Genomic DNA, 23015 nt, shown 5'->3' with positions numbered 1-23015 from the left:
AAAAAAGAAATAAAAATTTCATTTCGATAATTCTAATACGTTTCAAAGTTATAGAAGAAATGTACAATAATTTCATGGAAAATTCAGATATAAAAAAGGAATAGTGTTATTTGAATACTTTTTGAGGAGACTAATGATTCAAATAGTTCTATTATTTATAAAATAAAAATAAAATGTCAGGGTCATTTGGCCGAGTGGTCTAAGGCGCCAGTTTAAGGCACTGGTCCGCGAGGGCCTGGGTTCGAACCCCAGAGTGACCATTTTTAAAATTTTTTTTCTAAAATTAATATTTCGATAAAACACACATGCGTATATAAGTTGGATATCCATAACATAAATTCGTTTTGTTTTTGCAATCAAAAACAATAAAACGAAGCAAATCTTGTAATCGGAAGATTTGTGAGTACAGAGAATAGGTGCACTATTTGCGTAAGCTACACATATCTTTTTCATTCGTAATTAGCTTATTTTTGCTAATTTCATCGAAAATATCCAAATTTCTTAAGAAAACACGAAAATATTTTTAAAATAATATAACAATACTATGGGCATTCTTATTATGACATAAAAAATATGGCCATAGAAAAATGGCCAAAATTTTATTGAAAATCTTTATGATTTTCAAGGGATCAGAAAATTTGTAGAATTTATACTTATACTCCAATCATAAATTGAGATTCCGAAATAATAAAATTTGAGAACCCCTTCTATTTTCTACCGAGTATTATATTTTATGAATACGAGCAAGCCTCACCGTGTGAGCATTTCAAAGCAGATGATGGAGCAGCCACTCCAAGATAGAAAGCTTAGTGATTTGCTTCCTGGAGACTTTATTAGACAAATTGGTTTTGATCCTGAATCTATTATTTTCAAACCGGACAAAGATGGAAAAATCAAGAGAAGAGCTACAGATACAGTTGTATCTCAGATTACCCACCCTCAAACATATTATAGAAGACTAACTCAATTTGAAATACCAGATAAACACGTTGAAACTCAACTAGAAATCGCTAATAAGTCAAACAACATTGAATGTTTCCTTATAGAACTGAATGATTGCACGATTGATGCATTTTCGACCAAAAAGATTTCAGATAATACAACTGATTACGTTTTTGTTCGCGATGGTGTTTACACCCGCCTTGGAAAAATAGTCAGACGCATAAGATACGAAGACTGTGATAAAGAAGCGCTTGAAATTGTTGATCAGGACGATGGTACAATCATTGATTACTTCAGCAGCTTTACACAGCTTGTTAAATCTATTATACCAAACTTTGCTTGTCAATGCAATTGCAATTTAGTTGTTAAAGATGTGGAAATGGTATCTTACCAGTTCAGAATGTTAATTCGAATTAAATGCGAAGATATTTCTGATCCACATATCGCAGATTTGCTTGAAAAGCTAATTTCTGTCCTATTATGTCCTATAGAACTCTTCACAGAAGAAGGTGAATCTTCAATATAATTTTTGTTTATCTTTTCCTTTATATTAGAATAAATTGTATGAATATCATTTAATTCTTTAGCTTTTTAAGACAAAATAAGTGCTTCTGGTGGCAATTTTTGAAGAATTCATTGTGATTAAATTGTACCAATATATAACATATATTCACAGCGAAAATAGCCACACCTTCAGACCAATCCCTAAACAATGAGCCTGGAAATTAGAGTCTTTTTTATTAAAAATAAAAAAAAAGTAACCCGTTCTTGAATTAAATTAATATTAATATTAGAGTCTTATATGAAATTTCATAGTCTAATTGGCAAAAAATATGTTAAATTTTTTATGGTTCAGATAACGAAATCATGCAAAGAATTAAAACGTGTTGGGATTCTTACAGAATGTGGACAATTTATTATCAATATTAATGGTCGAATAATCAAAACAAAGAAGTCTTCTGCTGTTTGTTTTTCAGATTTAATCCAAGAAAAATGCGTTCTTAATAAATCGATATCATCATATGAAGTAAATCTAGATCTTAAATGTGAAGATTCAATTGATATACTTTCAGAGTTTCTTGAAACAGGAAAACTTGACTTTGAAGATGAATCACATTCTCATGATATATTTGAAATTGGAAAACATTTTGGCAATCAATTATTCATACAAGTATATTCAGAACATGTTAAATTAGACAAATCTATTACAAAAGAAAATGTTTTTCAAAAGTATGAAATTTCAGTTTTCGAAAATGATATTATAACAGAAAACGAATGCATTAGATTCATATCATCACATTTATATTGTTTAGATGACAAAGATATCATTGAACATTTCGTCAAAAATGGTTATGAATTTTTTGAAAAAATCATTACCTCTGATGAATTAAAGATCGACAACGAAGATCATTTATCTCTTTTACTTTTATCAATCTGCAAACAGAATGATACATTCTTTGACTTATTTAGACACATCAAACTTGCATATTGTTCACGAGAAACTTATGACAGAATTTATAACTTTTGCATTGAACATTCATTCGAAAGAGTTCTTCTTTCTATATATAACGAAATATTAAAGAATTATCATTCGAATATTAGAGAAAATATTGAAATCTCAAATGAACCTATTTCATCATTCGAAAAACTAATAATTAAAAATCAATTTTCAATATCAAATAACTCTTTTAATGTTTATGATCATATGTTTGTAGATTATAAAGAAATTAAAATGGAACTTACTGCTTCATCTGTATGTAGTGGAAGAAGTATATCATTTATAAATTCTTATAGCAATGATGAGCAATTTTGTAGTAATGATTGTCCTAATTCATGGATAAAAGCTGATTTAAAAGGATATAAATTAAAACCAACATCTTATGTTTTACAATCAAATTTTAAAAATGATATGAATTTATTGAGGAAATGGAAGTTAGAAGGAATCAAAGAAGATGGAACAACTGTTGTATTAGATAATGATAAATATTATGAATTCAAACAAAGTGAAATCAAAGAATTTCCACTTCAAACCAAAGAATATTTTGTATCTTTCAAATTAACTCAAACAGGAAAGACTTCAAGCGATGAAGATTGGTTAATAATTAATATTTTTGATTTCAAAGGCGAATTAACAAAGAACTAAATACAGAAATAATCAATATCCATTGTAAGATCTTTTTTAAAGCTCATTTACGATCACAGGATTAATACATTTATTAATAAGTATTATAAAATAAAAGATCAAAATTATGAATAAGTTTTGATAAATGTTGTCTTGGCTGCGAGAATTGAAGCTATTCAAAGAATCTTTTCCTAATGATATTTCATCCCACTACAATGAATTTTGCAATCAATTATTGATGATGACCTGAGTTTGTTTATTCCATTCACAGAACGAGAAAATATTAATTTTCACACAATTGCGACCTTTAATTTCATTCCATGTGTGATAAAAATTTTAGATATATTCGAATTATGTTGTTATTACGGGCTCTGTCAATTGCTTCAAGTTTTTGAGAACAAAATTCTCTGCAGGAATAACAAAAAAGTGCCTTCTTCTTTCATTTTTTTAGGAGGAAATCCAGAGATTATGAGTGTGTGTTTGAAAGATCAAAAATGAATCATTATTCCTCAGAGTTCATAATCATAAGTCAGAAAAATAAAAATATCATTTATTTAAAACATAAACATGTAATTTCTGAGCATATCGAACAAGAAGAGCACTTATGTTGCTTCTGTTTGCCACAATTTTGTTTATGCTATTATTACATTATCGTTTTTAAAATTTAAAATAAAAATATTAATATTTTATTACTTAAAAATTTACAATATTGAAGCTTAGTCTGATGAGGATGATGACGAAGAAGATGAATCCTTCGAAACAGGGACTCTAATGATAATATTCGTTTTGGTTGTCATTCGAACATTATTCATAGCAAATTGATACATTGGTGGGTAGTAATATGGACTATAGTTATAACTGGGAGTTAATGTATTAATAACAAAGACTTCTTCATCTGAATATGAAGATGAATATGAAGATGAACTGGAAGAAGATGAAGAAGAGCTTGAAGAGGAACTTGAAGAAGAAGAAGATGAAGAACTTGATGAGGAAGATGAGCTAGATGAACTGGAAGAGCTTGAAGAACTCGATGAAGAAGATGATGTTGATGCAAAAGAGAATTTACGATGGACTTTCTTTTTCTCTTTCTTTTCTGGCTTCTTTTTATCAGGTTTCTCCTTTTTATCTGTCTTTTGTGGCTTTTCTTTTTTATCTTTACTGATTTGCTTGCCATTTTCGATATTGGACGAGTTTTGATCCGGATTGAGATCCTCATACTTCCTTCTTAGAGCAACCATAGTTTCAAATGAGCTGGCTGTTGGATGCTCTTTAATGTAATCTTGTTTTTCGCTTTTTATGAATTCTAGTAACTTGCTTTCATGCTTATCTGATACAATAGATGATACCAATAAATTTGGTGGCTCTGCTCTTTGACGTGCGATTTTTCCATCATTTTCTTTTTTACCGAAACTTAATGACTTGAATGCTGATGGACGTCCAATATTTTGAGGAGTGTTTGTGTTTGGAGCAACAAAACTAGAGAATTCCATTAATTCTGTTTCATTATCATCAAATTGAGGTTTTAATTCGGGTTTCCTCTTAATAGATAGTAACGGCTTAACAGTTGTTGTATTTTTAGTATCGTTTTCTGGAAGTTTGAACTTTAAATTTGATAACTTTATATTTAGCCCTGGTTTAATATTAAGACCAGTTGGACTAGCGAACTTCTTTTCTGTTCTTTGAAGATAAGGTGAACTTGGCTTTCTATACTTATTTCTTTCTTCTTCGGTCATTGCTCGCCATCTATCAGCAATTTCTTTAATAAGTTCTTTCTTACCCCAATCAGGATGCTCTTTCTTTAATTGTTCTTCAATTTCATCTCGAAACTGGTTCAATGGGTTAATATTCATTTTTGATTTTTCGAGAAAAATTTAAACGTAAACCATTCAAATATATCATAAAAGTTAGATATGGCCAAATATCTCATATTTATAATATTCCAGAGAAACAAAGCTAATTAATATACCAAAATATTTTTTTTTTAAGGGTGCCCTATAGACGATAAACCACCCTCAGAAAAGCACTTTTAAGGCTATTATATTGAGAACTAGAATCTGGATAATCCATTCATTCGAGTTCTAATAAGGTTAATTTTATGATGTTTACATTATCGTTATAGGGCACCCTTAAAAAAATCAATTTTTCTAAATTCTGGTTAAATTATAACACCTCTTATAACATTCGCTATTGTGTCGAAGTGGCAAAATTAAAAAATAAACATAGCGTATTATATAAAGCCTAATTCAATCAAATATTAAATTATTTACGCTTTTTGTTCATACCATGTTCTACGAGGTAATCGATAATAGTATTTTATTTATGTAAGGCTGCAAATTAACGATGAGTTTCACCCAAAATTATCTCAAGCAATGGAAAATATTTATCCTCCCTTTCAATAAAATTAAAAGAACTTTGGAGGAATATAAATATACATGTTTAATAGGGACGATTGCAAAAGTCCATTAGCATATAATATAATGCTTATATTTAGTAAAATTAATATACATTTCAAGACTAGATTTCGAGAAAAATTGAAATCGTGATTTTTTGAGTGGCAATAATATCTATACCTATATAAAGTACCTAAATAATATATTATTGTGTATTCTGAAGTTTACACTTTTTTTACAAGTTATCAAAAATATTTCGCAATATCTTGCATAACATAAAAATAAAGAATAATGTCTTATATAAGAATATTATTTTTTCGCACCATGCGAAATAAGGAGTTCAACTATTTCTTTACGATCATACCGTGCTGCAATATGATGTGCGGTTTCTCCATCTTCATTTTTTTCATTGACATTAGCACCATGCGAAATAAGAAATTCAGCAATTTCTTTACAATTGTAATATGCTGCAATATGAAGTGCGGTTTCTCCATCTTCATTTTTTTCATTGACATTAGCACCATGCGAAATAAGAAATTCAGCGATTTCTTTACAATTGTAATATGCTGCATGATGAAGTGCGGTTTCTCCATCTTCATCTTTCTCATTGACATTAGCACCATGCGAAATAAGAAATTCAGCAATTTCTTTATCATCATTCCATGCTGCAATATAAAGTATGGTTTCTCCATCGTTATTTTTTTCATTGATATTAGCACCATGCGAAATAAGAAATTCGGCAATTTCTTTACTATCATACCGTGCTGCTTTATGAAGCGCGGTTTCTCCATCTTCATCTTTTTCATTGATATTAGCACCATGTGAAATAAGAAATTCGGCAATTTCTTTACGATCATACTGTGCCGCTTTATGAAGCGCGGTTTCTCCATCTTTATCTTTTTCATTGATATTCTCACCATGTGAAAGGAAGTATTCGATAAGGGATCGAATATTAAAAATTGGTGAACAAACAAAACATTTGTTTATATCATTAGTTTGATCGAAATAAACTAAATAGGATTCAATATTATTGTAAATTCCACAATTTTCTAAATCGATCTCTATGTTGTATTCATTCATCAAGAATGTAATGAAATCGATGTTGTGTGAAATAATTGCATATTTCATGCAATCTTCATTTGGTTTCTGATATTTCAAACATTCACTCATGATCTCTGGATTTCCTCCTAAAAATGAAAATTCTAAACACATTTCAGTTATTTCAGATTTAAATTTCGATCTTAATAACTTGAAACAATCAACTGCTCCATGGTAACAACATAATTCAAGTAATGAATATCTTGTCTTAGAATATGGATATAATTTGTTTATAAGTGTTTGATCTTTATCAAATCCATCTCTTTCAGTGAATGTGATGAATTTTTCTAAGTCATTATACATAATTGCTCTGTAAATTGTATTTTCTGTATGAATATCGAGATTTTCTGTATAATCTTCAAAAAAATCGGCATGTTTGTCTAATTTAATTCCATATTCTTTATAAAACAGGATGTTTGGAAGATACATGAGATCGCTGACTTCTTCCACATGATATTCATCATAAATGAGTTTGGCGAGGTATAAATATGACTTTTTATAGCGATTGTTGTACCGAATGATACATAAAATATCTTTCATAATTATTTGAGGTGGACATTTCTTTGAATCAATCAATTCTGTTTTGATCATTTTGTAAATCTTGTATAATTCTTCTTCGTTATCTGTTTTTAGCTGATACAATGCAATACATGAATCGATATAGTGTTTGAAGATACTTCGCAATTCGTTGTATTTGCTTGGATAAACGTCTTGGTCGGTCATTAATATTTTTTGCAATAGACACATTTACATTTTACCATATAAAATACTCCTTAAATTTATTATGAAAATAAAATACTATTCTATACATGTGGAAAACAATGACCATAAAGATTTCGGATATAAATTATGAATTTTGATTAAGTCCATGGATATGAAATGATGCATTAGAATGGAAAAGCCAATAACAATAGAATTATCATCAAGATACTTGATTTATTCAAGATTTTTTTGCCAATCATTCTAAATCAATTAATTCTTGGAATATCGATAAAGGGATATATTTAATTAATAAAAATATTTCGTTCAATCTCTTTTTTCAGCCAAAGAACAAGCTTATCAGGTTTCTAATTGTCTGAAAGAGTTAAATAAAGTTTTATGATCTACAGTGTGAAGATGTAAACTTACCACGATTCTTTAGTTCACAAAATCAAATTTGTTAAAATATAATTTCTAACTTCAGGTGGCTACGCTTGCACTTTGGGCAAACATGCCACCTTTGGCAAAATAAACATGTACCGATTATAGGGAAAGTGTTTATTCAAATAAATTTGAAAGGTACGGACACTCTTTAACCTTATTTTATTAAAAAATGCTAGGGTATTTTCAAGGATCATATCTCCCTATGTATTTTATCAAGCAAGCCATCATTGGGGCAACGCAACAGAACATAGCAACCTATACTTTGTAATAGGATGTTAACTCGAATGATCTCTCTTTGGACTGATTATATTTTACAATTTCAGTAAATGTCGTTAAAAACTATTTACAGTAATAGGGTAGCTTCTAAATTGATTAAAACCAAGAATTACGTTTACAAAAGCATAGATTAAAAAATGAAATTTCGAATCGATAGTATCCAGCCAAAATTTTTGTTAGATAATCATATACATAAATCGCATTCAAATGGTAAATGCACAGTTAAAATATACAGTAAATCGGTCAATACAATTTTTGTGTAGAGATTAAATTGCGATGTTAAAATGCATTTATGCAGTTTTGCAGAAGTATTTTGACTTTTATTACCAAATTATATTTGTTTGCCAAGCAATTACTTGGATTTCATGAGATTCATTCCAAATTGATATTTGAAATCTTACCACACTGTTATTGTTTGATATCGTAATCAATAACCATTACCAGGAAATTACGAATACACTTAGATACATTTATTCTATTGACTTGTTGTTATAGAAATAAAATCATTATTAATTTACCTGCAATTTGTAAGATATATATCATTTCTATCATAATGGCTGAGATTTGATCAGCTTTAAGTTGAAGAATGAAAAAATTTAATATCAGAATCAAAAAATATTGCAAATTTGCACCTCAAAAGGATTGAACTTCAAAGTTCTGATAATAATACAACAAGCTAGTTTTCCAAAAAATATTCTAAATCTATTTTTTCATGTGAAAAATCAAATATTTGATTTTCATTTTTCTTTTTTTGAATTTTTTTTGGAATTTTCAACTATGTCTCAGGACAGAAAGATTATTGCAACTTTATTTAATAGCATATAATATGATGAGTTATATGTTTATTTTATACTCATATTTTTGATCACAAATATCTAACCAAATAATATGCAATTTTATTACAAATGTATTACAATTTTCACAAATATGAGCTACATCAGTAAAACACGTCGATGAAAAGAGTTTAAAACAGATTTTTAGTCTATTTATTTTCATATTACAAGTTTTAACATGCAATGTTAAAATTGTAGTAGATATATGAGATCATTGAACTTGTTAGTACTACGTGCATGATAAAGTAAGCTTCAATTTTAGACCAATATTGTAAATTGAATCAAATTTACGGTATTATATTGATATATAATTCGTTTTATGATATAGCACTGATATAATACTTGTGCTGAATTGTACCATCGTGACATTTAAGAGATTTTTCTCGATAATTCTGGATGATTTAATTTCTCTAGATTGTATTTGCCGATTTTCTCCAAACTACGTATTCTACATATGCATAATATGTATAGCCTGTATCTGGAGTTTAAGGCCAAAAATTTGGTTAGAAGGGAGTGTCCGTACCTTTTAAATTTGAGTGGGATTAATAAACACTTTAAAGCAACAAAGCTTGAAAACTCGGTACATTGTTATATTTAATCAGAAATGACAGAATTTTCCTCAGAATTGAATTTTGAAGTATTGATATACAAAATTTTTGAAATCTTACTTTCATTCATTGATTTAATTCTAAATTCCAATGTCACTAGCGAATTTGCAGTAGGTTATCACCATAAACTTAAAAAAATACAATACTTAAAGTTTATGATATTTGGAAATCAATCGATATAATAAATAGTACACATATAAATATTTATAAAATAAACTCTATTATTTCTTTACTTATTTTTATTTCTTAAACAAAGGATACTTGCAAAATTCGTTCACAACAAAGAAGGATAATTCTTCTTCATCCATCTCCATTTCATCATCATTTGACATATTTTCCTTGAGAACTTCAATATTTCTGAAGCAAATCTCAAGAATTTCATCTCTTTTCCCAGCTAATTGTGGCAAATGTTCAAAGTTTTCGAAAACAGAAATTGCAGATCTTAAAAATGCTGCAGGACGAGTATTTTCTATCCAAAATGTGTAGAATGTTGGTATTTGATCAGTTGTTGCCATACTTGCAACTATGTCGTGGATTTGCAAATCCCAATCAGCCAAATTTTCGCTAATTTCTCCAATGAATTCCAAAGCGAAAGAAGAATGGCAGCATCTAACAAATATTGCTTGTAACACAATTATTAAATATTCCCAGTAATTGTCGCAAAACTCTTCTTCATCGGCCAAAAGTGAAGTGGCAATTTCGTAAATTGGATTTGTCGCTTCTTTTATTTCGAAAGAATCAGGGAATTTCAAAGCCAAAACTTTGATTGCAGGAGAGATTGATTCAATCAACACATCATCATCTTCAAAGAACTTCTGTAGCATTGATAGTATCTGCATTAAACGCTGGAGAATATGAAGTACAAGTACACAAAATAGAAATTTGATTCATTGAGCATTTCATTGTCCCATTTATAAAGAATTAAATAAAGAAATGATATACATAATAAGAAAGAAAAATGTTTAAAACAGTGACAGATATTTGTGATAAGAGAGTATTTGTTGGTTGATTTAGATAAGGGTTTCGTTTTGCTAAAATTGTCACTTTTATAGCATATTTGTTTTTGGATGTTTTGCGAAACCAAAAAAAAACTATGATATACAATGTGTGTGTAAAGAAAATACTTTATTTACTAGTTAAAAAATCATTTGGTATTGATCAAGTTATTTTTTCTGGATAAGATATTATATGGATAATTGGATAGAAAATACAATTATATAATCTTGTACCTGGTTTAATTAAGCTAATTGTCATCAGAAACTTGTAATTTTTATGAATTTCAGATTTTCTTTTCATTACTGCTTTTCTTAATAGGTCAAGTTCTTATTTACGTTATAAAGTATGATATTTACAAATATCAAGTTATCATGTTTTTTGAGAAATTATGAGAAACAAACAAAAATGAAAAAGATAGGAATAGCAATGAATAGTGATGTGGGTATAGAAAATGTAAGAGATATGAATGCAAAGCAATCAGTATTTAGGATATTGACCATAGATTTCGAAAAAAAATGCTGCATATTGAGCGAAAACTATGATTATATTATAAGGCTGTCCTTTAAAGCATAATGAAACTATTCCCTTTTCATTTTAATCGAATAAGATAGTAAAGATTTTTGAATTAGCTAGAAACTGATGAGATGTTTTCACAAATCAGATTTTTAATCTCTATAATGCATAATTCACTCAATATCTCAATTTTGATATTGCGAGATATTTTTGCTATCGGTTTCGCAATTTTGACACAATAGCAAGAGGGTTCTATAAGCATTATTATCAACGTAGAATCTGAATATCATATCAGAAAATGTCGCAAATCTAACATTTACCCGACCAAATAGCAAAAATAATTGAATACTTTTCGCAAAAACTTTAAAAATCGATAAAAATATGAAATATAGATATTAAAGAGACTTTTTATATAATATTCATAAAGATTTTCCAAAAATATGATACCGCAAAATTAAAAAAGTGACGTCTTGAGTGGAGTCAAAGGTCGAAATTGCTAGCTAAATGTTTTTTTAGCGAAATTGCGTATTGTACGTTTTTTTCGCAAAACGAAACCCTTAATTTAGATAAAAAAAAAATAAAAAGGTATCATAATAAATCGAACATTTCAAAAGTTCTATGATTGCACTCTGAGGGCTTTCTTTTATAGATACGACGAAAGTTGATTGTTTTCTCAAATTGGACTCCATCAAGAAGGAGGATTTATACACAATGTTTTTATTTTCATTTTTTTTCATTCCAAAAAGTGACAATCCGGAAAATGTTCCTCCTTCTTTGAGTTCTTTCAAGATATAAAAGAAAAAAACTTCTTCTTCTAGTTCTTTCAAGATGTAAAAAGGAAATAAACAATCTTATTACAATATATACTTATTCCAAAATGTATTTTTTTTTACTCGATTATAAAAAAATTATATAGAAAAAAATAAAATAAAAGATAAATAAAAAAAAAGATAAATTATTGCTTAGTTGCGAAGAGTCGATAAGCACTCTTCTTAAGGTATACAGATAATCTTGAATCTGATGTCTTGAAGTGGATTGTCAACTTCGGTCCATCCTCTACAGCTTCTACTAAGAAGAAAACACCTGGTTGCAATTTCAATGAGATATAAGTTTGATTTTCTTTTCTTCCGACAACGAAAACATTTCTATCTCTAAGTGCTTCATCAGTAGCAAGTGCAGCACCAGCGATTTCTGCTGAATCTTCAACAGGAATCTTTGCCCACATGTCTTTGTACATCATCTGGTCAAGTCTGCCGTCAACCATCGCTGCGCATTGTGCTGGTAATTCAACACGTGCGTAAACAGGTCCTGCATTTGTCTTGATGGCCAAATCGAGCAAGTTCGTGTTGAACTGTCCCTGTTTTTCAGATGTAAAGACGATAGGAGCATCGACTTCACATGATTGTCCTACAGGAATAACTCTTGGGAAGACAGGAGGAGCAGGGATGACTAAGCCAACAGGGTTTACGTTGAGCGCCAATGCCAAATCTGAAATGTCTTGTTGAGATCTGTTGACGATTTTGATATGCATCGTTGTTGGCTCGAAATCAACAAATAAGTCAATGACGTTTTCATTCTTAGTGATCTGTGCTTGTATCCAGTCTCTTTCCTCATCGACTTCCTCATCTTCGTGGCGGTTTTCGTAACAAACTCTGTGTACGAAATCTCCTGGGACAACGTGGAGGACACCAGCGACGCTGCCCATGTTTCTGATGAGTTCGCTGAGGACACTGTCTTCGTAGTGTTCGCCGGATGAACTGACTTTGACTTTGTCGAATTTTACGACTAATTGGGAGATATTTCCTTCTGCAGAGAGCAATCTCCAGTAGATATAAGCGCGGTTCCTTACATCTGGTGATACATCGCCTTTTGTGGCCTCTGTGAGTACGAATTGCAACTGATCGCGTGTATCATTTGGACGATCAATGAAAACTTTGACGAGGGAAGTCAAAATCTGCAACTGTACTTCAGGCTGTTCATCATGGAATGAGTCTAAGAATGGATCTAACAGTAAATCGACTCCTTCAATGATATGACAGTATTCACCGAGAATCCAGACAGCGGCGGCCTTCGAATGTGGGTCTTTGATCTGGTCGAAGTTCTTGCAAACGGCTGCAATGACGGATTCGAATGATCCTGGGAATCTTCTGAGAATATCTGATACAACAACAACGGATTCTTCAATTGCGTAGTCTGCTTTGCCATCAACAAGGCCAACAAGGATATCTACGCATCGAGGAGCCGCTGCTTCGATCTTCATCGCGATTTGGCCGATACATCTGACGGCTTTTTTAACGAAAGCGACATCTACGGCGTTGCAGTATTCGCTGAGTTCGTCGAGAACGATCTGGGCGGTCTGTTGGGTGCAGATTGTAACGATAATGTCCAATTTCTCCATTTTGACATAAGAAGGATCGTTGTATTTGCAGAAGAACACGCGGATTTCCTTGGCCAAGGCCTTTGGGAATTTGTGTACGAACAAGGATAATGTCCTAAGTACGACGTATTGAATTTCTGGTTCGCTGGAAGCAACGAGAGTAATAAATGGAGGGATAATTTGAGGGAAGAGCTCATGAGGCTTTCTTGTATCGTGATCCATAAACATGAAAATGCATTTGAAAGAGCCAACAACAACAGATGGATTTGAATTCTTAAGGAAAGGAATTAAACGATCAATGAGGTATGAGGCATCTTCGGATGAGATAGGAGTGTATTTTGCAAGAGCATCGAGAAGCATAACTTGGCACCATTCGGAGCATGATGATAATGCTGCAAGAATAGGAGTTAATGTTTCTGCGGTTAATTGTAAAACTGGCTGATTACGATGAGAGTTGATTTCAAAAAGCGCAGCTGTCGTATTTGATACAACTAATGGATTTTCGTCTGTAAGTAATGAAAGTAAATCTGGGAAAAGTCCAGAGTTTTCTACAGCTTCTGGGAGAACATCGTAAAGCTTAGAAACACCAAATGCGGCTGTTTTACGAACATAAGGATCTGCATCCTTCAAACATTTCTTTAATGGCTGAATCATATGCTCTGCAACACTCTCTAAGTTAATTCTGCACATTGTGCGAACAGCTAATGCTCTAATAAGTGGATTATCGTGCTCTGAGTCTTGTACAAATGTATTAACAGCCATAATTGCTTGCTCAGGCTCCGTAGTTGAATAATTAACAAGATATAAGTAAACTAATTTCTTAAGTTCTAAATCGTCTGTTTTGACGCAGCGTAACATGTCTGAAAACAATTCTTGAACGTTTTCACCGGCTCTCATAAGAGCAATAACATTTTTAGCTGCATCTTTACGTTCCTTGGGATAATTACTGCTGAGTTTATTCTGTAAATCCTTGATTTCTTCTTGGTTTTCGGAAGGCTCGGGCAGAGCAGCTGAACTCATCGAAAAGTGACTGACTTTACATTCAAAGAAAATATTCTATGAATGAGAAATTGGCCTTTTCCAGCTGATTATGAATACACACAAGAAAATTAAATTAATCATCAGTGATTTCTAGTTGATCAGCAAATAGGAAAGGTCACTCCATTCATCACATACTAATTACATAAGCACCAATATTAGAATACAAAACATATACCTTGTTCCAATGGGATATTTTATGTTCGATAAAAAAATAAAAAATCAAATTTCTTATCTTATCTTAAAATCTTTCTTAATTAAAAAGAACTTTTGATAATCATACAAAATACAAACAAAATTTTATTAATTCTAAAACATATTATTACAAACAAAATTCCAAAGGTCGTTCCATTCATCCGCATAGTATAAAAATATTTGGTGCTTCAATCGATAATAACAATCAGGATCGCGACATCTATCTTCTCTTGAATAACATTTTGGAAGTAATTCCTTTTGTTCAGCAGTTTTCGCATAGAAAGAATTATCGCTATTATCTGCTGTTCGGATATAACGAACATTAGAATACTTTGCAACATCTTCGTACCACTTATCGCAGTCAAATTTATTTGGAATCATCTCAACAAGGAAAGAATTAGGTTTTAACCAAAAACCTACAATCAAAGCATTCGAATTTTGACCAACAATGGCAGAAGCTTGAGTTGCATATTGAATTGCTGTTTTTATATCCATTTTGATAAGATCTGCCCATATGATATTACTTGATGGACAATCTTGCTTTATCTGATCATAAAATTGGCGATAATTTTGGAAATTGTCAAAATGATGTTCAGATAAAGTGAAAAGAGTAAGATTTGTAGACTTAGTAATATTAATTCCCAATCTAGCAATCGCTAGTTCTTTCAATCCGTTCAATTTTTCGAAAGAAACATGGTAATTATAAGGTTCCGTTTGAACTTGAGTCCAAAAACGTTCCATTCCAAATACAACTCTCTTAAGGAACATAATATCACGGATACTATCAGCAATTATTGGCGTTTTGTCAGAAAATACACCAAATAATTGATTCAAATATGGATTTTCATGGAATAAAAGGAATTGGCGATCAAAACCATTGGAAACAGACTTCTCTATATTATTTATTGTAGCGTATACTGGGAAAAGGAACTCATAATGAGACTTCATCATATCATAAAAATCTGAGTAAAAAGAAAGAACGTATGTAATAGAATCGATCCTTTCATCGTATTCTAGATGCCTATTAGTAACTATTGGCATATATGATAATCTATCTGATTGATGATCTGTCGTGTTTCTTGGACTTAATAAAACAAAATCAGAAGGAAATTCGTAATATGCGGTTGTTGTGAAGACGAAATGTCTACTTTTGTAATAAATATTTGTTGCTTCACAGTATCTGTTATCGAATTTCTTGTTATAACATTTCATTTCTGAATTATTTGTTTTAGTAAAAGAATCTTTCTGAAAAAAGAGATGTTGCGATGAGTTATAGATTTTGATCGATGTTTGCGGCTTTCTAATGTCTTGATTTAAACTTGAAAAGTTAATGCAATGAAATATTCCTGAATAAGTAGATATAAATGGGAAATTTATGTTGAACTTAATAGTGTTAGAACCTTCTGTAATGTTTTCGTAGCTTAAATAGTCTAATATCAATGTTTGATTCAAATATTTAGTTTCAAAAATAAAATTTTGAATATCTAACTTAGTTATTGAGTTAGTCGATATGGAAGCAACATTATCATTAAATGAATATTTTATATTTCGCGAACAAATTGATGGTCTAGTATAAATATGTGCCTTTTTATGATGAATTTCAATTGTTTCTCCAGATTTTGGTATCAGTAAAAACAATTGCAAGATTAAGAGCACAAAAATTAAAATCCGCCGAATAGTGAATATTGATTTTCGCGTCAACATTCACTATAAATGATTTCAGATTTATAATTGCAAAACAATTCATAGAATAATATATATGTGAAATATGGCTTTCTCATATTCAACATTGAGATTTGACAAATTTGATACAGTAAGAGAGCAAAGTTTCTTTATTGATTAAAATCTTTATTGTATGAATGCTTCAATTTATTAAAAATATTCAATTTAATGGTTTCTGAGTTCAATCTATTGGTTTCGCTTGTTTATAAAGAATAAAACACATATAGATTTCAACTATAACGTAAACTCTTTTTGATCTGTCTATTGTTGGAACTTCTTCAATGCTTGACTCAGACAATTAAAGAAATACTTTCTTTGAGTCAATCAATAAGTTATGTCCTTCAATCAATGATGAATGATATCCACAATATTCTTAAGTAATCAAAGTAAAGTTATTATTTACGATGAACAAAGAGGGGAAAAAAGTTATTATACAGTGTTGATTGCATCAATGATAACTGATGAATCATATTTTGTGCAGAGAGATTTGATAGGTGAAATTAAATATCCATAGTCTGGGTTGAATTCTGTCATCTTTGAGAACAAAGCATCGATCACAGGTTCGAAACACTTCTGGAGGTCTCCCGTGACAACTTTATTCATAAATTCTGGTGCCATTGGTCCGGCAACTTTTTCAACAACTCTTCTGATGAATATCTCTGAGTTTTCAGCAACTTGTTTCATATGCCTGAGATGCTTCTTGTATTCTTCTGCATATTCCTTTTTAGCATATTTTTCTGCATGAAGAAGTTTTTCATCAGGAACTAAATCTTCAAATGCTTGTCTTCTGAGATTAGACTTTGGTGCTTCTCCAATGAAATCAGAGATAGGATCATCCAAATGATCTCCAAATAGTGTTGGTGTTGAACCTTCGACTTTTGCGTGAACATTGTTGAACAAAGAACGAATTGTGTGCTTTGGATTGCTCTCCATTTCCATCATCATATGAAGAGAAAATTCATTTGACAATGAGACATCCAACAATCTACCTTTAATAGAACCTTTACTAGATGTAGAGCAATTTGCAGCTGTCATCATGGCTATATCAGGTGTATTCAATGATTCTTTGAAGCAGCCAGAGAAACAAGCTTCAATTGGGAAGAATAATTTATTAAATTTTCCTTCTTTGTGCATCTGATCAAAAGTACGTATAAGTTCATATGATGTGATTATCTTATCATGTGGTAAACAAATAATGTTTGGTGTGCCATGATCGTTGAAATAAAAGAATATATTATCTTCCTTTGTTGTATTCATATTTCTCAAGTAATTTAGAATGTTGTGCTTAGTAACATTTTCACCTTTGAAATCAATTTTGTCTTCGCCTGGATATATATTTTTATTATCTAAGAGATGAAATATTTTTCCTGGGTATGGATTTAGTGGGTTATTGACCATATCATTGTATGCCCACATTGTAATATGATCATCATCAAAACCATTATTTTTCAAAATTTTGTACATATAAAATGCATCAGCTTGATGCCTGTACTCTTTCCAACCATTAGATCCAGCAATTATGATTGCATATCTTGCGCAAAGGCCTAAACCTAAGTAGAGAAACATAACTGTCAAATATTTATGTCAGATTTGACATTCTAATCAGATTACTTTTTCCTTCGGAAATAACTAATAGAAATGATATTGATTACTAGTGTCTATTTCAATTCAAGAATTTAACAAATATTGAATGAAATTGTGAAATAGTTATTTATCAAGATTGTGGTATATGGTTACAGTTGCAATGTCTCCCAGAATGACGAATCCAGAGGAACATCAGTAGCTTGTTGAACTTTGTTGAACAAAGTTTCTCAATCAGGTTCTGAATGCGGAACATTGTGCTAATCTGGGAGACATGCACAGACAATGTCTCCCATAAAATATATGTGTTTTTTCATCCATTCAAATATTCTTTTCTTGAGTTAAATTGACATTCATATCGCACAAATAATGCATTAGAAACAGATATGATTGATAGTTGTACTATTAAAGCAAGTATTTTTAGATCATGGTATTTCGTTTAAGATCTAAAGTACTCACAAAATCTAGATTGAGAGGCGGTCAATGACTTTTGAGGGGAAATTAACGCATGGAATTTAATATTATTTAGGTTGATATTCTTGCTTATTATTTCAGAAAAAAATCTTAAAAATTTCAATATGAAAATTGAAAGCAATTCAAAAAATTGCTAACATGTAAATTTTAATATCCTATGCATAATTTCATATTTTGAACATTTTTTATTTTTGTTTAAAACTTAAAATTTTGCGAATTTAATATAATTTATAAAATATAATACGTATATATATTTAAAATACACTAAATTTAATTGTTAATTGACGTTTTTGGGAATGAATTTTATCAAAACATGCCTGAATCCGAAAATTTGAAAGAACGAATTACACAATCATATATGTAGAATTCAAAATACAAACTTAAAGATTGTATACGTTTAAAATTATTCAGATTGTGTTTGATTTCCACTCATTCTGTTTCTTTTGAACTCTAACACTAACATTTCATGATGATTACATGATCCATTTATACATGGTTGAATTGTTCCAGATTCTACCAGAAAATCAATCCAAATTTCTCAATGCATTCATGTTGATTGGACAAAATTTAAAATTTATCAGCCTGTTTCCAGAGAAACTCATATATTCCCTAATGAAATGTAATTTTTGCTACATTTATTTCAATCAAATTTCAAAAAATTGACTGCAGAGCTTGAAAAGGTGATGAATCATGTTGTTATTAGATGTACATATTAGATTTACTATTTCCAAAAAAATGCTCAAATTTGAATAGTTTTTAGAAAATTTGGAATTACACTCCTTACATTATATATAATTAAATGTTTAAATTTTATTTATTTTTCCCTTTTAATTTTATAACGTGCTCTATCAAAACTAACCTCTCAATTGAAGGCCACAAAATCTAAGTAGTGAGGGTACACAAATTTTGTATGGAGTACGGTTCAATTTTTGAGAGCCTCACTACTTAGATTTTGTGACTACCTTAATATGATAATTAATTAAGTTGATTGAGGAAACTTTTCCAACAAAGTACAACAATCATACATGTAAGGCATAAAATTGGAACAAATAGCTTAATGTGAGACAAGTTGAATCGTTCTAATTTGTTCAATTTGCCATTGTGAAATATGAAAATATTGAAAAAGAATTCCACAAGATTATCAAAATATATATCTTAAACTAAAATGCTTAATTTTTTAATAAAAAAACAATAAGAAGAATTGCCAAAAATTATTCAATTGAAACCATAGAATTACCTGCTCCTGACAACAAAGTACGCCTAGCCTGGTACATGTTTGCGGATTTCTTCTTTTGGCGATAGTTTATAAAGACTCTTATCAGCAAAATTGTGGTTGCAATGATGATCAACCCTGTGATTGAGCCAAATACGCCAAAATAGAGGTTATCATTCCTTTTAATGTAACTTTTGTCAAGACAACCTATCAAACATGTCTGACCTTCCACTAATGCTTTCTGTAATTTGTAATATTTGGAATAAAGGTATGGAAAACCAGATAACTTGTAATCAATAGTTTCATTTGAAATATCTGGTCCACAAATCAGGGCCATTGCCTTGAAATATGGATTATAATTTAGTTTTATCAGCTGAGTAGCTGCTTCCATGTATTGATCAGAGTGTGGAACATATATGAAATGTATTGGAGTATAATTTGATCCGTAAATCCTTACTTCTGGCATCGCGAAAAATGAAAAGTCAAGATTAACGGTCATATTATATTTCGGATCATCTGAATAGTTAAATATCACTTCTGGTCCTGCTTTGAAGGCAAAAACAAGATCTTTGAAGTGATAATAACTTGAAGCATTAATCGAAGGTCCTGTTGAATTTACTACATCATAGAACATTTGTGCAGCATTTAATGAAGTTATATGAATATTATTATCATCAACAAATAACTTCTTAACATTAATTTCGGAATTATCTGGAAGTTGGTATTCAATTATGGAGTTTTGTTCGAGATCTAGTTCACTATACTCCAATTTAGTCTTAGTAGATACAAAAGTAATATGAGCTCCTTGAGTTACTGTAATATATAATGGAACAAACTCAGTTTCAACTACTATTGTAACATTGCAGCTGAATTTAGCCCTAATTTTTGTATCGCGGCTGAATTTTCCTTTTATAATAATCAAGGAAACACCGTCTTCTATTGTTAACTGATAATTTATCTTTTTATCAGTATCTCCGATCAATGTTACATTTCCGTAGTTGGCATCGAGGTGTATTTCTTGGGCTTTGATGGGTTTATCGTTGTACAATATTGAATCTTCGTGTAATGTTATTGTATCTGTATCACAAAGGAGAGTTAGCTCCATAGAGTCATGGAAACTGAATTCCTTATTATCACTCATGAATTCCACAAGGGATTCGTTGCAAATTGAGAGATTTCGGATCTTTGATTCGTTTCCAACTACGAGATTTTGGAGATCATGGCCAATAACCGAGTTATTTATGGATATTGTCTCAAGATTGGACTTAGATCTAATGTTTTTGACGGAGACATTTACACAATCTGCGTAAATCTTCTTGAATTCGTAAAAGATCAGGCCATCAATATAGAAATTATTACGTGTGCAGTTTCCATCCTTATCTTTGCCGGATAAATGTAGTTCAATGTCTTGCTTTTTTGCTAATAAATAAAAATTCAAAAAGTTTGAGTCATTGTAAACGTTTTCTCTGATATTTAAGTAGATAGGCTTTTGTGTATCCATTCTATCATCGAGCCATGTGGAGTATTTATCGGGAGTGAGGCATTTTTCTAATTTTTCGTTACAATTCTCCGGTTTATCAAAAGAGAACACATTGTACTGAGTAGTATTTAACTTTCTAGCCCATATTGTATATTCTGCTGCTTCACCAACTTCTTGTTTGCTTTCTTTATCAAGATACAAAGTATTTTCCGGAATAACATTTTGATAATTAGGTTCAATCTGGAAATTATTTGGATTTGTTAATCTCTTAGTACTTAGAGTTAGGACAGTGGCATCATTATTGATAGGTATTGGCTTATATTTCAAAATAAATTTTCCATTAGCTATTATTGATTCGGCTCGAAACTCACTTGAGTTATCTGTTGATTCATTAATGAAAACATCCAAAGTAGTTGTTTGACCGGCATCAATTTTAATATCAGATATATCAAAGTAAAAATGGCTATTACTATGAATTTCCCTCAGAGAATATGCACAATCTTGAGAACTGCGGAAGAATATCATACTGGATGTTTGAAAATTAAGATAATCAATATAGCAAATTGTTACATTGTCAATTTCCATTTTTCCTTGACTGTTAACATTTAAACTTTTGATTGTAAAGTTTTGGAGCTTACCCTCGCTCTTTATTTCGCAAGTATGCCGTAAAATAATTTCATCAACAGAAAGACCTTGTGCTTCAGGGAAAATCTTTGTGGATCCTTTGACTTCTATGACTGCTGGTATTGATGTGAACAGGAGGATCTTCATTGAGACCACTACGTTGATATGAATAATTTGTTTGCCCATTGTGTTCCAAACGCACTCATCGAATATGGCAATGCTGTTTGAATAGCCATTGATGATAATTTCGTTGAAAAATAAGGTCTGGTACTGGTAATAATTGACAAAATGATTCAAACTTGAGTTATCAGGGTTTTGCTCATTCTTGTATTCGAATTTAACTGAAGTTTCATCATCAAAAAAGACACGGAATATTGCGGATGTGTTATTTGGCCGGAAAAAGAGAATTTCATTGCAATAAAATCCAATAACTGTATTATTCATACTGTAAAATGTTGGACGGACACCAAGTTTTTTGTAAAAGACCATAACATGGTGTTGTTGAGAGACAAAATCTTCGAGATCAAATGAAAGTTCATCTTGAACAGTAATATTTGAAAACGATGATAAGAAATTTAATGAGCAGAATAATTGATTGCATTCAAGTTTATGAGAGCCTGAGTTCTTTAAATAACAATACATGAAATTGAAATTTTTACCGTTAATGAAGCTATTGAAGTCGATTATTGTAATATTCGTATCAGATATCGATAGGTTTGCATTCAATAATTCCGGAAAAATTAAATTTACGGCTGTATTCAAAAAGCTTTGGCCACAAATTTGAACATTAGCATCATCTTTTAGATCTTTTAGGGAAATTCGAGCTAAAGGCTGCCCGTAAACATTAATTTTCATTGAATCTGACGAATAATTTGATAAATATATTACATTTTCCGCCTTTCCTGATAATTTAATGTCTTCGTTATTATTACATTGTGATTCTAATGCATCATAAACGCATATAGTTTCTGACAGCACAGTTCTAAACAAGTAAAAAACGAAAAACATCATTTGACAAATACAAATGTCAAATGTCAAAAAATCGATTTAACCAAGTATAATAGCCATTTGCTGCATGACAATGCAAAATTCCATCATATGCATCAAAAATATCACAAAAAGAATAATTCTGATTCAAGAATTTCATGATTCACATCAGAACTTACTTCTCAAAATTTTAATAGAGGACATTGAAAATTTTGAATTGAAGATCAAACAAAGGTTTCCAATTACATTCGAATGTAATTAAAATAAGTAAAGACCGAATATAAACATAAGCTATACTAAAAGTTCAAATATACATTTCAAGCATTTTTGAATTTTTCAGTAGATATCACGTAACTACAACAACAGGAAATTATCCCCATTATCGTTTAAATGTAATATAGAT

At 30.5% G+C, this 23015-nt stretch overlaps 9 protein-coding genes and 1 non-coding gene across 10 annotated transcripts, besides 1 other annotated feature; 3 read left to right on the top strand and 7 right to left on the bottom strand.

The window, feature by feature from the left end:
• The first annotated feature begins 180 nt into the window (after positions 1-180).
• TVAGG3_0811860 lies at positions 181-260 on the top strand. Its single transcript has one exon. It is a non-coding gene; the product is annotated as a tRNA-Leu (tRNA).
• Positions 261-733: 473 nt separating this feature from the next.
• Positions 734-1717, top strand: TVAGG3_0811850 (uncharacterized protein; the record flags this gene model as incomplete). The annotated part of the gene is made up of 1 exon (XM_001583472.1): positions 734-1468. One exon carries the CDS (start codon positions 734-736, stop codon positions 1466-1468), a length of 735 nt encoding a protein of 244 aa, XP_001583522.1.
• Positions 1718-1789: 72 nt separating this feature from the next.
• Positions 1790-3085, top strand: TVAGG3_0811840 (protein ubiquitination; the record flags this gene model as incomplete). The annotated part of the gene is made up of 1 exon (XM_001583471.1): positions 1790-3085. One exon carries the CDS (start codon positions 1790-1792, stop codon positions 3083-3085), a length of 1296 nt encoding a protein of 431 aa, XP_001583521.1.
• Positions 3086-3768: 683 nt separating this feature from the next.
• Positions 3769-4925, bottom strand: TVAGG3_0811830 (ribonucleic acid binding protein s1 family; the record flags this gene model as incomplete). The annotated part of the gene is made up of 1 exon (XM_001583470.1): positions 3781-4914. One exon carries the CDS (start codon positions 4912-4914, stop codon positions 3781-3783), a length of 1134 nt encoding a protein of 377 aa, XP_001583520.1.
• Positions 4926-5049: 124 nt separating this feature from the next.
• Positions 5050-5189: a mobile genetic element.
• Positions 5190-5486: 297 nt separating this feature from the next.
• Positions 5487-7275, bottom strand: TVAGG3_0811800 (ankyrin repeat and SOCS box-containing protein 4 family; the record flags this gene model as incomplete). The annotated part of the gene is made up of 1 exon (XM_001583469.1): positions 5764-7275. The coding sequence occupies one exon, from the start codon at positions 7273-7275 to the stop codon at positions 5764-5766; it is 1512 nt and encodes a 503-aa protein (XP_001583519.1).
• A 2325-nt stretch (positions 7276-9600) lies between these two features.
• On the bottom strand, positions 9601-10236 carry TVAGG3_0811790 (uncharacterized protein; the record flags this gene model as incomplete). Its single annotated transcript, XM_001583468.1, has 1 exon — positions 9652-10236. One exon carries the CDS (start codon positions 10234-10236, stop codon positions 9652-9654), a length of 585 nt encoding a protein of 194 aa, XP_001583518.1.
• A 1440-nt stretch (positions 10237-11676) lies between these two features.
• On the bottom strand, positions 11677-14318 carry TVAGG3_0811780 (clathrin binding; the record flags this gene model as incomplete). The annotated part of the gene is made up of 1 exon (XM_001583467.2): positions 11877-14318. One exon carries the CDS (start codon positions 14316-14318, stop codon positions 11877-11879), a length of 2442 nt encoding a protein of 813 aa, XP_001583517.1.
• Positions 14319-14645: 327 nt separating this feature from the next.
• TVAGG3_0811770 (glycosyltransferase family) lies at positions 14646-15743 on the bottom strand (the record flags this gene model as incomplete). Its single annotated transcript, XM_001583466.1, has 1 exon — positions 14646-15743. One exon carries the CDS (start codon positions 15741-15743, stop codon positions 14646-14648), a length of 1098 nt encoding a protein of 365 aa, XP_001583516.1.
• Positions 15744-16432: 689 nt separating this feature from the next.
• Positions 16433-17834, bottom strand: TVAGG3_0811760 (cysteine-type peptidase protein; the record flags this gene model as incomplete). Its single annotated transcript, XM_001583465.1, has 1 exon — positions 16683-17819. The coding sequence occupies one exon, from the start codon at positions 17817-17819 to the stop codon at positions 16683-16685; it is 1137 nt and encodes a 378-aa protein (XP_001583515.1).
• Positions 17835-19146: 1312 nt separating this feature from the next.
• Positions 19147-22638, bottom strand: TVAGG3_0811750 (uncharacterized protein; the record flags this gene model as incomplete). Its single annotated transcript, XM_001583464.1, has 1 exon — positions 19520-22267. The coding sequence occupies one exon, from the start codon at positions 22265-22267 to the stop codon at positions 19520-19522; it is 2748 nt and encodes a 915-aa protein (XP_001583514.1).
• Between the last annotated feature and the right edge of the window lie 377 nt (positions 22639-23015).

This window comes from Trichomonas vaginalis, chromosome VI (assembly GCF_026262505.1).
Source record: "Trichomonas vaginalis G3 chromosome VI, whole genome shotgun sequence".
Taxonomy (NCBI): Eukaryota; Parabasalia; order Trichomonadida; family Trichomonadidae; genus Trichomonas; species Trichomonas vaginalis.
This window is presented reverse-complemented; position numbering and strand designations above follow the sequence as displayed.